Source organism: Pteropus medius, unplaced genomic scaffold, assembly GCF_902729225.1.
Source record: "Pteropus medius unplaced genomic scaffold, Ma_sr-lr_union100, whole genome shotgun sequence".
In the NCBI taxonomy this organism is placed as follows: Eukaryota; Metazoa; Chordata; class Mammalia; order Chiroptera; family Pteropodidae; genus Pteropus; species Pteropus medius.
The window spans coordinates 47,015,226-47,027,361 of NW_024344378.1; the positions used below are offsets into that span (position 1 = coordinate 47,015,226).

General features: G+C 39.8%; 1 protein-coding gene across 1 annotated transcript in view; it reads right to left on the reverse strand.

Moving 5' to 3' along the window:
* Positions 1–12,136, reverse strand: part of USP54 (ubiquitin specific peptidase 54) — a 107,780-nt gene that overhangs the window by 9,671 nt on the left and 85,973 nt on the right. The window contains 5 exon segments of the mRNA XM_039872114.1: positions 2,034–3,430; positions 5,226–5,325; positions 5,328–5,420; positions 6,337–6,456; positions 8,824–8,991. Coding sequence (XP_039728048.1) covers positions 2,034–3,430; positions 5,226–5,325; positions 5,328–5,420; positions 6,337–6,456; positions 8,824–8,991 — 1,878 coding nt within the window.

Genomic DNA, 12,136 nt, shown 5'->3' on the forward strand with positions numbered 1-12,136 from the left:
AATAAAGGATTCCCCCAAAGATACATTCTGTCATATATGAATCCTAATTGGCATTTTCCTTCGTCAACTATCTGATTTATTCCACCTGATCACTTCATTATTTTATGTCATGTCAGTTTTTAAAGTCTTAATTTAAAACAGACTCTAACCAAGATAAATGCTAGTTTGGTTTAACAAGTATATTGAAAACTGACTCATTAGATAAATTTTTAAATTAGTTTTGTTTACTAAGTAAAATTAATGGTTGGTAACTACTCTTTCATATTGTTTTTAAAAGTATAATCTTCCTGAAGGCTAATTTGCCAGTATGTACCAAGAGGTTTTTTTTAAGGTTTATAACCTTCAACTACTTATTATCCTTCTAAAAGTTTATTCTAAAGAGCTTATGAGTGGTCAAACACTTAAATAAATATAAAGATATTCATCACAGTGCTATATTATAAAAAAATTTAGAAGTAACCTAAATTTTCAGCCATAGAATGGTACATTCATATACAGAATACGATGGGCATTAAAAGTAGATTTATCAAAGTGCTCATGGATATCATGTAAGAAAATTCATGGAACTAAACTGTGTGTGTGTGTGTGTGTGTGTGTGTGTATAAAAGATCCTGCTTTTCATAAAAACAAAATATATAGTGTACATATATAAAAAAACAAAGCCAGAAGTAAACTCATGAAATTATTAAGAGTGGGATTATCAATGGTTTTTGTTATTTTATATATTTCAAAACTATGAAATGAAAAATGTTGCTGTTTTGGGTAACTTAAGGGTTATTTTGCTTTGTTTTTGTACTATAATGTTTGACAGTCAATTAGTTCAATTTCAACTGCAATGTATTTTTTATATGTCTTTATTAATAATTCTTAAAACACAACATTTGTATATTCTTTCTCTCTTAAAATAGGCAGGAAGCTAATTGAGACAGTCCAGCTTTTCCTCATTCTGTAGAATCTTCCCATATGGCCCTATCATTTGTATCTAAGGAGCACTTAATAAATGTTATTGCAAAGTCTACACTGGGATGCAGATCCTAAAAAACATTATCTTAATATCAAATCTCATATTTATGTGATATCTCCCCCACAGCTCCTGGGAATATAGTAGGTATTCAATAAACACTTGTTGTTTGGCTGTAATTAAACGTTGGTTGGCAGCATGCAAGGAATCTGTACCATTATGGAAACTGTTACGCCCAAGTGAACATAAAGGTCTCCAAGTTCTATTTCACAGAATCATACATATTTTAAGAGTTGGAAGGTGTCTTTTAGAAAAAATCATTGAACCAATTCTCTTTTTTTACAGATATAAAAACTTGGCCCTGGGATATCAAGTGATAATGCAGGAAGAACAAATAGTTCAGCCTTTGGAGTTCTTAAGTGCATCAATCTAAGTTATAAATAATCCTCATTTATTCAATTTCCAGAACTAAGTCTGCAGTGCTTATTTAAGGTGTAGACTTCACTCTTCACACAATACAATCTCAAGAAGAGTCAGTGAACGGTACCCTATAAGCATACTATGTTGAAAATTTTAAACCTGGCAGTTCCTGAAGGGACCAGGGAAGGTCTTGATAGTGCTGGTTCGGTATGATCTGGACATGCCCTTTGAAGGCTTGGCTCAGTGTAGACATCCTCGGTGCAAGATGGATCTGGAAGCTGATCTTAGGATTAGTTCAGCTCTTGAACCACAGAAGGATGACTTTTCCTCTCAGCCTCCCCCATGTCATACTGGGTCACTCTCAAAGACCTATGAACCATTCCTTAGCACTGTATATTGAAGAAGCCCTCAGCATACACTCTCTTTAGGAGGGAACTGGCCCATGAGTGATAATTCTGTCCCTACTCTTCACACTAGCCAGAAAAATGTCTAGCCCTTGTCCTAAAGTCTTTATGAATAAAGTCAGACATTTTACTGCCATGTTCTAAGCTAGGGATATTATTTGAACAGAACACCACCCTACCTCTGATCTTGTCCTCATGCTTTCAGCTTTTATATGTCCCCACTCCTCTAACCCTGGTTGTATTCTTACCTCTTTGGCTAAGTGGTTGCCAGGTCACATCCTGCTGCCCCCATCCAGAGCAGGCTGCTTGAGAAGCCTGAAGACTGGCCTGGTAGAGAGACTCCAATTCTGAAGTCTCCTGCTCTGTGTCTTGGTTCCAATGTGGATGCAGAAGGATGTGATTTCTTTCTGGATAGGCTGTACAGGTATGGGGATCATTGGGGGAGGACTTCATTCCTGGCCCAGGGACCTCATGTTTAAGCTGAGAATCACAGAGCCTTGTGACATTCACCCAGGAATCCAAAGGCAAGGAAGTCCCCAAGTCAACATTGCTGCCTAGCTCCTTAGGCCTAGCATCTCTCACTTGAGATAGCTTCCCTTGGAACATACCTGGCTCTGCCAACCTGGGCTGTCCTTCCCAAGAAGTTTCACCATTAGGCAGTCCAGAATTCATGGCAAGAGAAGGATGATCAACAGGCTCTTCCCAGGAAGGCAGTCTGTCCCTATCATCCACAGAGGGTTGCTGTTTTGCCCCAGGCCACTGGCCTTTCCCTTGACCCTGTGGGAAGGGAGGCTTGGAGTCAGAAGAGGAGAAGTTCTTCCTTATACTATTTGGCAAACTTCTATCCTGGGAACCTGTACCATCCTTTGTGGAGGCACCTTGCATCCTCTGGAACTGCTCTGTCAAAGAGCGAACAAGCCCTTTCGTGCCCAGAAACTCTGGCCTATTGGGCTCCTCGCTGCCTCCATCCACTTTTGAAGTCAATAAAGTTTTGAGGCTCTTGGCTTGGAGGCATTGGTTAGTCTTCTGCACAGTATCAGGAGAGTGAAGCACAAATGAGGAAGCAGCAGGCAATACAGGGTGGTAGGAACTATACAGAGGAAGGCTGGGCTGAACTGATGAACTTGTAGAACTACAGGCTAGTCTGTGTACATCTCTTCTCTCACAGGTGGCTGTTCCAGTTGGGTGTGAACAAGACATCACCTGGGATGAGTCAGCAGGATCCCTCTTTTCTTGGAATAGTTGTTCTTGATCAATGCCTCTTCCTTCTTGAGGGGAAAACCTGGTGCGGCTGTTATTGTCACCCCTGTAGCCTTGAAGCTTACCCTCTGGTACATCCAATGGTTCCCAACCATGATGAAAATTGTTATCAGTCCTCCCTGGTGTTTTAGGTAACCCCTGCCTGTGGAACACAGAGGGGTCAATGCTGTCCACCTCAACTGAAGGAAGAAGGTTGGAGGCAGACCTACTGGGAGAATTGTGCTGTGGGACAGACAAGGCAGATGACTCTGGGAATAGTGATGAGTGTGACTCATGGCAGGAAGCAGGTGAGTAGACGAAAGAACTGGCCCCAAACTCTATATTTGTGTAGGGTTCCAGTTGGGCCTCCCGGCTTAACAATACTTGGAGCGGGATAGGCTGTTCACTGAAATAAATGGAGAAAGCCAGTCATAAGCTGCCTTGATTAACAAGATCACTTACAAAAAGAACTATTTATTTGGTTCCCACATCTAGCTATCCACAGAGGGAATGGTGAAAAATAAATGGAAATAAAAGCACAAGTAGAGTCAACAGTTCAGAGGTTCACAAGAAAAGGCACATGGTCAGCTCACACCCAATTGGTAGGTAGTATTAATCCTCTTTGTTACATGCCCTCACCAAAGTTGCACAGAGTAATACTAAATAAAGCCCTTGACAATATTTTTTCCTTACCCATAAAATCCTATTCCAATCATATTCTACTTGCAAATTAAAAAAAAAAAATTGCTAGTCCCACATGCAGATGACATGGAAAATAAGCAAAGGCTAGAAATCACTCATACCTGGGGTCCTGAGGGGCAGATGAGTCAAAAGAACCGAAAGGCCACATTTACAGAGTACAGGGAGATTTGGGCTCACAGGATTACATAGAAATCAACCATTTCTATGTTTCTATATTTCTATGTTTTCATAATCTGGATTTGGCTGTATTACTCACTGAGATACTTCCTCAAAGTAATGTACTGTGGTGTCTTGAGATTTGGGAGTGAGAATAGGGATTAACTACAGTTAGTTGATTTCTCAATAACTGTTTTGTATTTCTGACATAAAAAAATGTGTTAGAAGCACTTAAATAAAACCTCGATCACTCACATACATCAACTGGCATAAGTTGTCTGGAAAGAGTTTAGCTGCCTAAATTACTTATATTCAAAACACACCTGATCAGATTCCAGATCAGCATTCAATAGTGGAGTATACAATGGGAAAAAAGAAAAAGAAGATCCAAGCTATGAGCATTAAATTCAAATGATAATATATTATAAATTTTTGTGGGTACAGTCACTTAGTCACCTTTAAAACATTATGAAGAGTATGATATTATACTGCTATGAGAGACCTAATGGAATCACACAGACCTGGATGTGAGTTCTACACTTCTACCATTTAATGGCTGAGTAATACTGGGTATCTTATTTATCCTCTGAGCCTGATTTCCTTATTTATACCAGTAAAAAATAGTCTCCAACCTAGGGTTACTGTGAGAATTAAATAAAATAAAACATAAAGTATTTAAGCTTAGTGCCTGGGCACAGGCAAATATTCAAAAAATGTTAGTTACTTTTATAACATTTAAATTCTGAAAACTACTTAGGCTTATTAATAGCCAAAATTTACTTTTACTTAAATCTATCTTTTCTAAGTAACAGCCAAATCCAAGGGCTAAAATATGAGAACTATGCCAACAGCCCCTGGGATGTTCTTCCTAACCCTGACCCAAAACAAAGAGAATCTTCATGTCTCTTCTCTATGGTTTTATCAGAGCAAGGAGGCTGCTTTCTCTGCTTCCATGAGGGACAAGAAGCGTTGAAATCTCCAAATAAATCACATGGTTTCTACTGCAACGTGAAATGTAGTTCAGTCTGCCATGTCTCAGAACTTAGTAGACATAAATTTAATAACTATGTTATTACACATGTCCAGGGACAAACTTCCCCACAGGAAATATGGACAAGTGGTCCATTTATTATGCTATACTTTCTGCATATTTCTAGGAACTAGTAAGGAAAGGACAAGCAGTGGGATGAACTTTCACTATATGTCTGAACTGAGAGAAGGAATTTTTTCAGAGGACTCTTCTCTCCCCTGTAGTCGCCAAAGCAATGAGAGCTCTGGCTATGCAGCACCCATGTCACTTCCTCCCTTGGTGTACATAAACTACTATTGTTCCCAGGCACTACCTTGTTGGCTGAGGGAGGGTCCCCCCCTGTGAGAGGAGGCAGGCTGAGGGCTGCGACGGCGGCTGCGATGATTGCTGCTGCTGCATGTGATCCTGCAGGTCCGTGCTTTTCGAATACTGATTTGCAACTTCTTATCGACTAGGGCTCTGCTGTGTGTGCTAGAGCTGGCACCATGCAGGGCAAGTCTTAGTTTAGCTAAAATGCAAAAGAAAATATAGCAGAAACAGAACACAAAATACAAACAGAAATAAAAAGAATAAAATTGAACCAAAAATGAGCAAAGATATGCAGTAAAACTCAAAATATGCAGCAGGAATGTAAGGCATGGACCATGCATACACTGTCCAGGGCACAGAGCTGGCTCTGGCTATTAGAAACATTCATGGAAGCCATGGAGGCCAAACAGGTTAATTCAAATTTAAAAAACAAAAAAACAAAAAAGCTAAACTAAAATAAGTCAGGAAGATAAACTGGTGCTTCCATTTTAGAGGTTACCACTCTTGTTGTCCTTTGCAACTGACCTGTCTGACTCTGGTCTCCACATTCTGCTCCCAACTCCCCTTTTCCAATGGCCAACAGAAATAGGATCCAAACCTGCATCTGTTTTTACAGAACACAGCTTCTTTTGGGTCACATTTAAGAACCAGATATGAATTCTAAGCCTTAGTCCCTTTCTATAACCGAATGACAGGGTACACCAGGAAAGCAGGAGAGAAACATAAAGAATCAAATGCAGTGCAAAGTCACAGGCCTGGGAAGTCACGGCCAATTTATTCACTTCTTTCTGCCATAAGCTCCACTTGACTAGTCAGTGACTAGAGAAAGAGCAGACTAACCCCACATCTGAGGTCTAACTTATCTTGGAATAAGAAGGTAGGCATGGCTGGATAATCATCTGTGGGATCCTGTTATTCCAGTAAATATCCGTAGGCCACAGTGACAGTGCCTGGCACACTTAGAAATCTGAAAGGCACAGATAGCTAAAGGGTCTCAGTTTGGGAGAGCGAGGAGACATAAAAGCCGTTTTTATCCCATCTGAGCGGCGACACTAATAATACCTACTATAAAGTTAATCAAATGTGCCATAACCACGGTGGTTAGAGTTACTTACAGATAGCTTCGTTACAGAGAGCCAAAGCTGCAGCACAGTCTCCTTTCTGTTCCAGATGCAGCGACTCTTCAAATACTGAATCTGCCTCTTGCAGGGACCTCTCAAAGCCGTCACTCCTCCCTGAAAGGGCCAGCACTTTTCATTTTCATTACAATTGGTTCCAACTTTTCCTAGGTACTGTTGTTTCCCTTCAGTGCACAATTGATCCTTGCTGCTGAGCCTTTGATCTACCCTTATTCCAACTGTCCACTGCTATTAAGGATTCTCTGAAACACGTAAGACATCAATTTTTGCCTTAACTAAGACCTTACCAAGGCCATGAAAGAGAACTTGTCACATCCACCACATATTCCAACTGGAAGACCTTTTACAGGGGTCCCCAACCCCTGAGCTAAGGACTGGTACCGGTTTGTGGCCTGTTGGAACCAGGCAGCACAGCGGCAGGCAAGGGAGTGAAGCTTCATCTGTATTTGCAGCCTCTCCCTAGCGCCAGCATCACTGCCTCGGCTCTATCTCAGATCATCAGGCATTAGATTCTCATAGGAGCATCAGTCTCTGGTGCCAAAAAGGTTGGGGACTGCTGTTTTAGGAGGTCCCTCAAGGAAAGAACAAAGTATTGTTAATAGCAGAAGGGCAGGTTCTTATGCCTGGAACTGAGCAGCTTTCTCACATTGCAACAAGATATATCTTGCCAACCAGTATCGGGATACCCAGATCTCCAATGAGACCTCCACTGCTGTGTTAAGGCAAAAGTGGCATCATACTCTGTGGAAAGCCATCTGTAACACTTCTTTTCTACATCAAGCCATAGTCCTCTGCACCACCCTCCACTGGAAAATCAGTATACCTCTTGGGCACAGGTGATCTACAATTCCTAACCTCAATATATCTGTTGAACTGCCTTTGTTGTTGGTCTGCATGCACATACCTTTCTTCAGCACTGCTAAGTATTTACTTTTATCATGCCCTTGTTCACCAAACCTACCGCAAAAGAATCACCTTCCCATACAATGAGCATGAGATAGTCCTTCCTCCCCTGAAGGTGAATGTATGCCAGAGCAGGTGTAGGAGAGTCCAGAACAGTGCAGGATGAAAAAGCAAGAAAGTACTATAAGGGCATCTTTTGTAAAAGAATCCTCAAGTTTATGTAGCCCCTTGTCTTTTACTCATTCATAACTATAAATTGGTAGGAAGCCATAATGGAAGTTCACCTACAATTGTGGATATTGGTGAATTTTCCCAAGCTCAAACACACACACAAAAAAGTGTTGGAATCATTTTTCCCATAATGTCCCCATCTTACCTCCAATTGTACATCATAAGAAAGGCTCTTCCATACCCCTAACATTCACTCCCTAATTCACCATGGCTTTTGGAGAGCAATGGGAAGGCAGTGGAAATAGCAAGTTGGTTCTGAAGAACCGGGCAATCAGGTTCTATGCCAGCTCTAGAGAAGCAGTCTCCTCACCCTCTAGGCCTGAAGATTTTTCAAAATATTTAAAACCAATTGACTCTATACAAACTTTCTAATCAGAGATGGTGGCTAGAGAAAGCTAAGGAATTAGGAATTTAAAACTAATTTGGAAATAAATACAATGCCTCAGGAAAATATAAGTCAACAATTGCCCTGAATCAAAAGACTGTAGGATTAGAGGAGAAAAGTGGCCCCCAAATAGCCCCCAAATTAGCCCATGAAATTTCTCTATGTGTTGATAAAAAGAGAGAAGTGATCAATAGAAAGCAGCCACCCAAAATAGCATTGACTCTTATTCTTTACACTGCTTTAGCACAATTTGTTACATGCAGGGATTCTGAATAATGAGAATAATAAATTCAACAATGGAGATGTAGGTTTCAGGGACTATTTAAGGTAGATATCTCTGCTTTTTTTGAATTCTTATTTTGAAGGCTAATCTCTTCTGGTACAAAATGACATCCTAAAGCAATTGAAGAAAAAAAGTGACTAATGTGAGGCAGTTGAGCAAGCTTAAGTCCCTGAAAATTATATGATTATCGGAAATAAATCATCAGAAGATCAAAAGGCATTCAGGTTCTGTGTTCTTAGAACCTGTTTGGTGGATCTACTTCCTTTTTCCCTGAGATTTCCCTGAGGTGGGAAATCTCGAGGGTACGTTTCTGCCTAGCAAGTAGAATTGCCCTCACTGTCAGTGTGGCTCCCTCACTGCCCTGCTCTGCTGTTTCTGAATTGTTACTAGTTTTATTTATACCATCTATAGATGTTCATGGAAAATATTTTTTGTGAACAATATACGATATCTAATCTATAGGCTTTTAATAGATAGGCCCAAAATCAGTGTCTGTCTCTAATCAATAGGCCTGTTACCTCCTACTGCAACTAGCTCTCACTAAAATGGCTGAATTAAGATAAAATGTAACTTTGCTCAAGTGAAGACAAGAAGTTGAATATTTTTTTCTTCCCCCTTTCTCTGTCCCTATTACCCACAACTTAATCCTCACAACAATTACCCTGATTCTGCAGTTCATCCAAGTCCATAAAGCGGCTGGGATGAGGGTTAAACCCTTTAGCTGCCTCTAATTCCTTCTCCCGTTTCCTTCGAAGTTCCTGTTCCTGGGCCCTCCTGGCCACCTCTTCCTGCAATTCATCCAGTTCACTTTTGGAAGATATCTCCCCACCTGGAATATAAACAAGGGAGAAGAAAAGTTACCACATTTCCAAAACCAACACAAAGCGCCTGCTGCAGTTACAGCCACTACACTGTAGTGGAATGCTTCTCCTTTGGAACTCTTGGCTTCAATTTGGAGTTCATGTTTTGCCATATCAGATTCAGGGTGAGACCTGAACCATGAAAAAAATAAAATAATAATAATATTTATTGAATGTTTTATAACAATAATAACAACATGACATCTAACATTTGTTGAACATCTACTGTGTGACAGGCACAGTCTTAAGCACTTTTACATATATTATACTTAATTCTCACAACAACCTATGAAGTAAATACTATTATTGCCCACATTTTAGGAAGAAACTGAGTCACAAGGAAGGTAAATAACTTGCCCAGGGTAACACAATTGGTACACGATAGAGCTAAATTAAAGTCAAACAGGTTAAATTAATAATCCATGCTATTAATCATTAGGGGGCATTCTCTACCATGTGCTGCCACTGACTCATTGGGAAGCTTCAAGCAAGTCAGTTTCTCATCCTTAATTTCCACCATCTCGTTAATGAGTTTATAAAATGTCCATAGTAGTAAAAATTTAATTGTATCAGTGTTCACGGATGTAACCAAATAAATCTAAAAGTATGTCCGTGTTATATTAAGCAAAAAAATCAAGTGACAGAATAATATCTATAGTATAGCTTCATGTTATTTTTTTAAAAATGGTAGTAATAAACTTATCTACATACTTGTATAAGCCTAGAAAAAGGTGTAGAAAGATATATACCATAATTGTAACACTGGTACTTTCAATTCGAAGAGGCAAAGGGTGGGTTACCAAATTGTTGCATTTATTTTACTTCTGTAATTTTTTAAAAGAGTATCAAAGTCACCAGATAAAAATATTTGTTCTGTGCCAGACTAAAATGATTCGATCAAATTGTAAGGCATATGTAGAGTTTATTAAACAAAGAGGATGGTAGAGTAGTACGGTGTGTGAGAAATTTGTTGTAATTTGCTAATTATCTTTTACCAGTTAAGGAATCCTGTTGGTGAATTCTATCCAGCCAGTCCAGAATTAGGACAATTAGAGAAATCATGGGACTTAGTCTTCAGTGTGCTGGAAAAATATTGCTTATCTGAATAAAAGAGAAGGGGGAGTAGGCTCATGTATGACCTTAAATTTCTCAATGCAATGTTAGTCAACAAAAAATAAATTGAAATGTGGGAAATAAACCAAATATATAACTTCATTAGGAAACACGATTTTATTCCACGGTTTCTAACTATAACCTTTTCCAGCCCAGGATTTCAGATACTGCTTCTAGAGGCATTGTTCTGCTCTGCCAGATGGCAGCAACCTATCACACTCATACCTAAAAGAGTTCATGCCTTTTTATTACTGCTGCAAACCTCCATTTCAGCTACTTCTAAGAACTTTCAGTGGCTATCAAGAGAGTTAGTGGTCAGAGAAGAAATGTTCCTGGTCTCATCTCTATGGGCTGGAACATAGTATTCTGTCTAGTAAGCTAGCCACAGATCTACATCCAGAAGCTCATTAAAACAGAGCATAGTTAGGTTTCTGCCCTAACATACTATACTCACAACTGATCTAAAAGACCAGAAAAAAGAGATGAAACACATCCTTCACATGAGGTCGATCTCTAAGTTAGTAGCTTCCAGAACTCCTCGGAAGACTAAACAATACTATATACTCACTACCTTCTCCCAGGCATCGAAAAAAAGACTCCCTGATAACCATAGCTGAGGGGCAAAGGGAAGAAAGAGAAAAAGGGGCAGACACACTCATGTCATCAGGAGTTGGCATCAGAGAGGGACTGAAAATCTGATGCTTTCTCTGTCATGATGCCCATACAGGTTCTTTGTAGACCCTCCAACAATTATTGGAATCTTTCCCCTGCATGGTGCTTTCTCCTCCTTCTTTTGAGAGTCTAGCAATTCACTTGACCCTTCACATGGATCAGGTAGTCAAAGTCTAACACACCTATGCCAGGTATGCCATGCAAGCAGCTTGCCTCTGGTCCATGGAAGACACCTGTTTCTCCTTTCTCTAAACATGCTCTGAGGGTGTTGGCCACCCATGTAGCATACTGTCCCTAGTTCCACTGTCAAGAGCTAGCCAACTATTCTCACACTCTAGATTTCTGGAGTATAAGTTAGACCCCGAGCCACTGTGTTGCTCAAACTACAGAGGAAACATTTAAGCTCTCTGACTGGTCTCCTTAAAGCCCTTCCCTCTAGACTTGATGTGAAACAGGCAGATGCCCCATATCCTTACTTAAAGGCAGAGTGGGTAGGATTTACCAATACTTTTCACTAAAAATTCTCCTTTAATCTCCAAATTCCTGACTCTTTTATACCCTCAATGCAAGTGAAGGGGTAATGAGTCAAAACACTGTTATTTTGGAACCTTCTTTTATTAGTTCTGTATAACCATCTCACATCTCAGTTTGGGAGGTAATATCTACTGGCTTAGGGCCTCAGCAAATGTGAGACTAAACTGGGTACATTGTAAAAGCCTGTTACGTATAGTTATATAGAAATTTTATCCAATGCGAAAATAAAACGGAAAGAAAAAAGTCTCCATGTTGGGGAGACTGCCTAGATATCACCTCAATTTTTGGCTCTAAGTAAAGGATTTATTTTGACCCATTTGGACTGAGTCTCTACTTAAGTGGAATATGCACTAGAAGTATATATGTGTGTTGTGAGAAGAATGCAAAAAGGATCTAAAACCTACGACTACCTCAAATCTCTACCTAAAACTTCAGTATTCCTTTATCTTTAGACTTGGATTTGTTAAATACTAGTTTCTCTTAGAGAAAGCATGCTTTAAACTATTTCAGTCACTTACATTTAGTATGAAAGAGTCGGATCATTCTTTGACAGCATGTTTTGAGAAAGAGGGAGAGGGAGGATGAAAGACACACTCAATGAGGGAAAACAAAAAGAAATACTGGACAGGACATAGTGGCAGGGTTGGGGGTAGGTTTGACCTGATTATTTCCTATTTTTGCCTATAGTCAGTCCACATGTCTCCCTTCATTATCTCAATTCATAGTACTAAACGATAAGAAATCCATTCACATGAGGCTGCCTCTACACCAAAAAAAACCCTAGGACTTATTCTT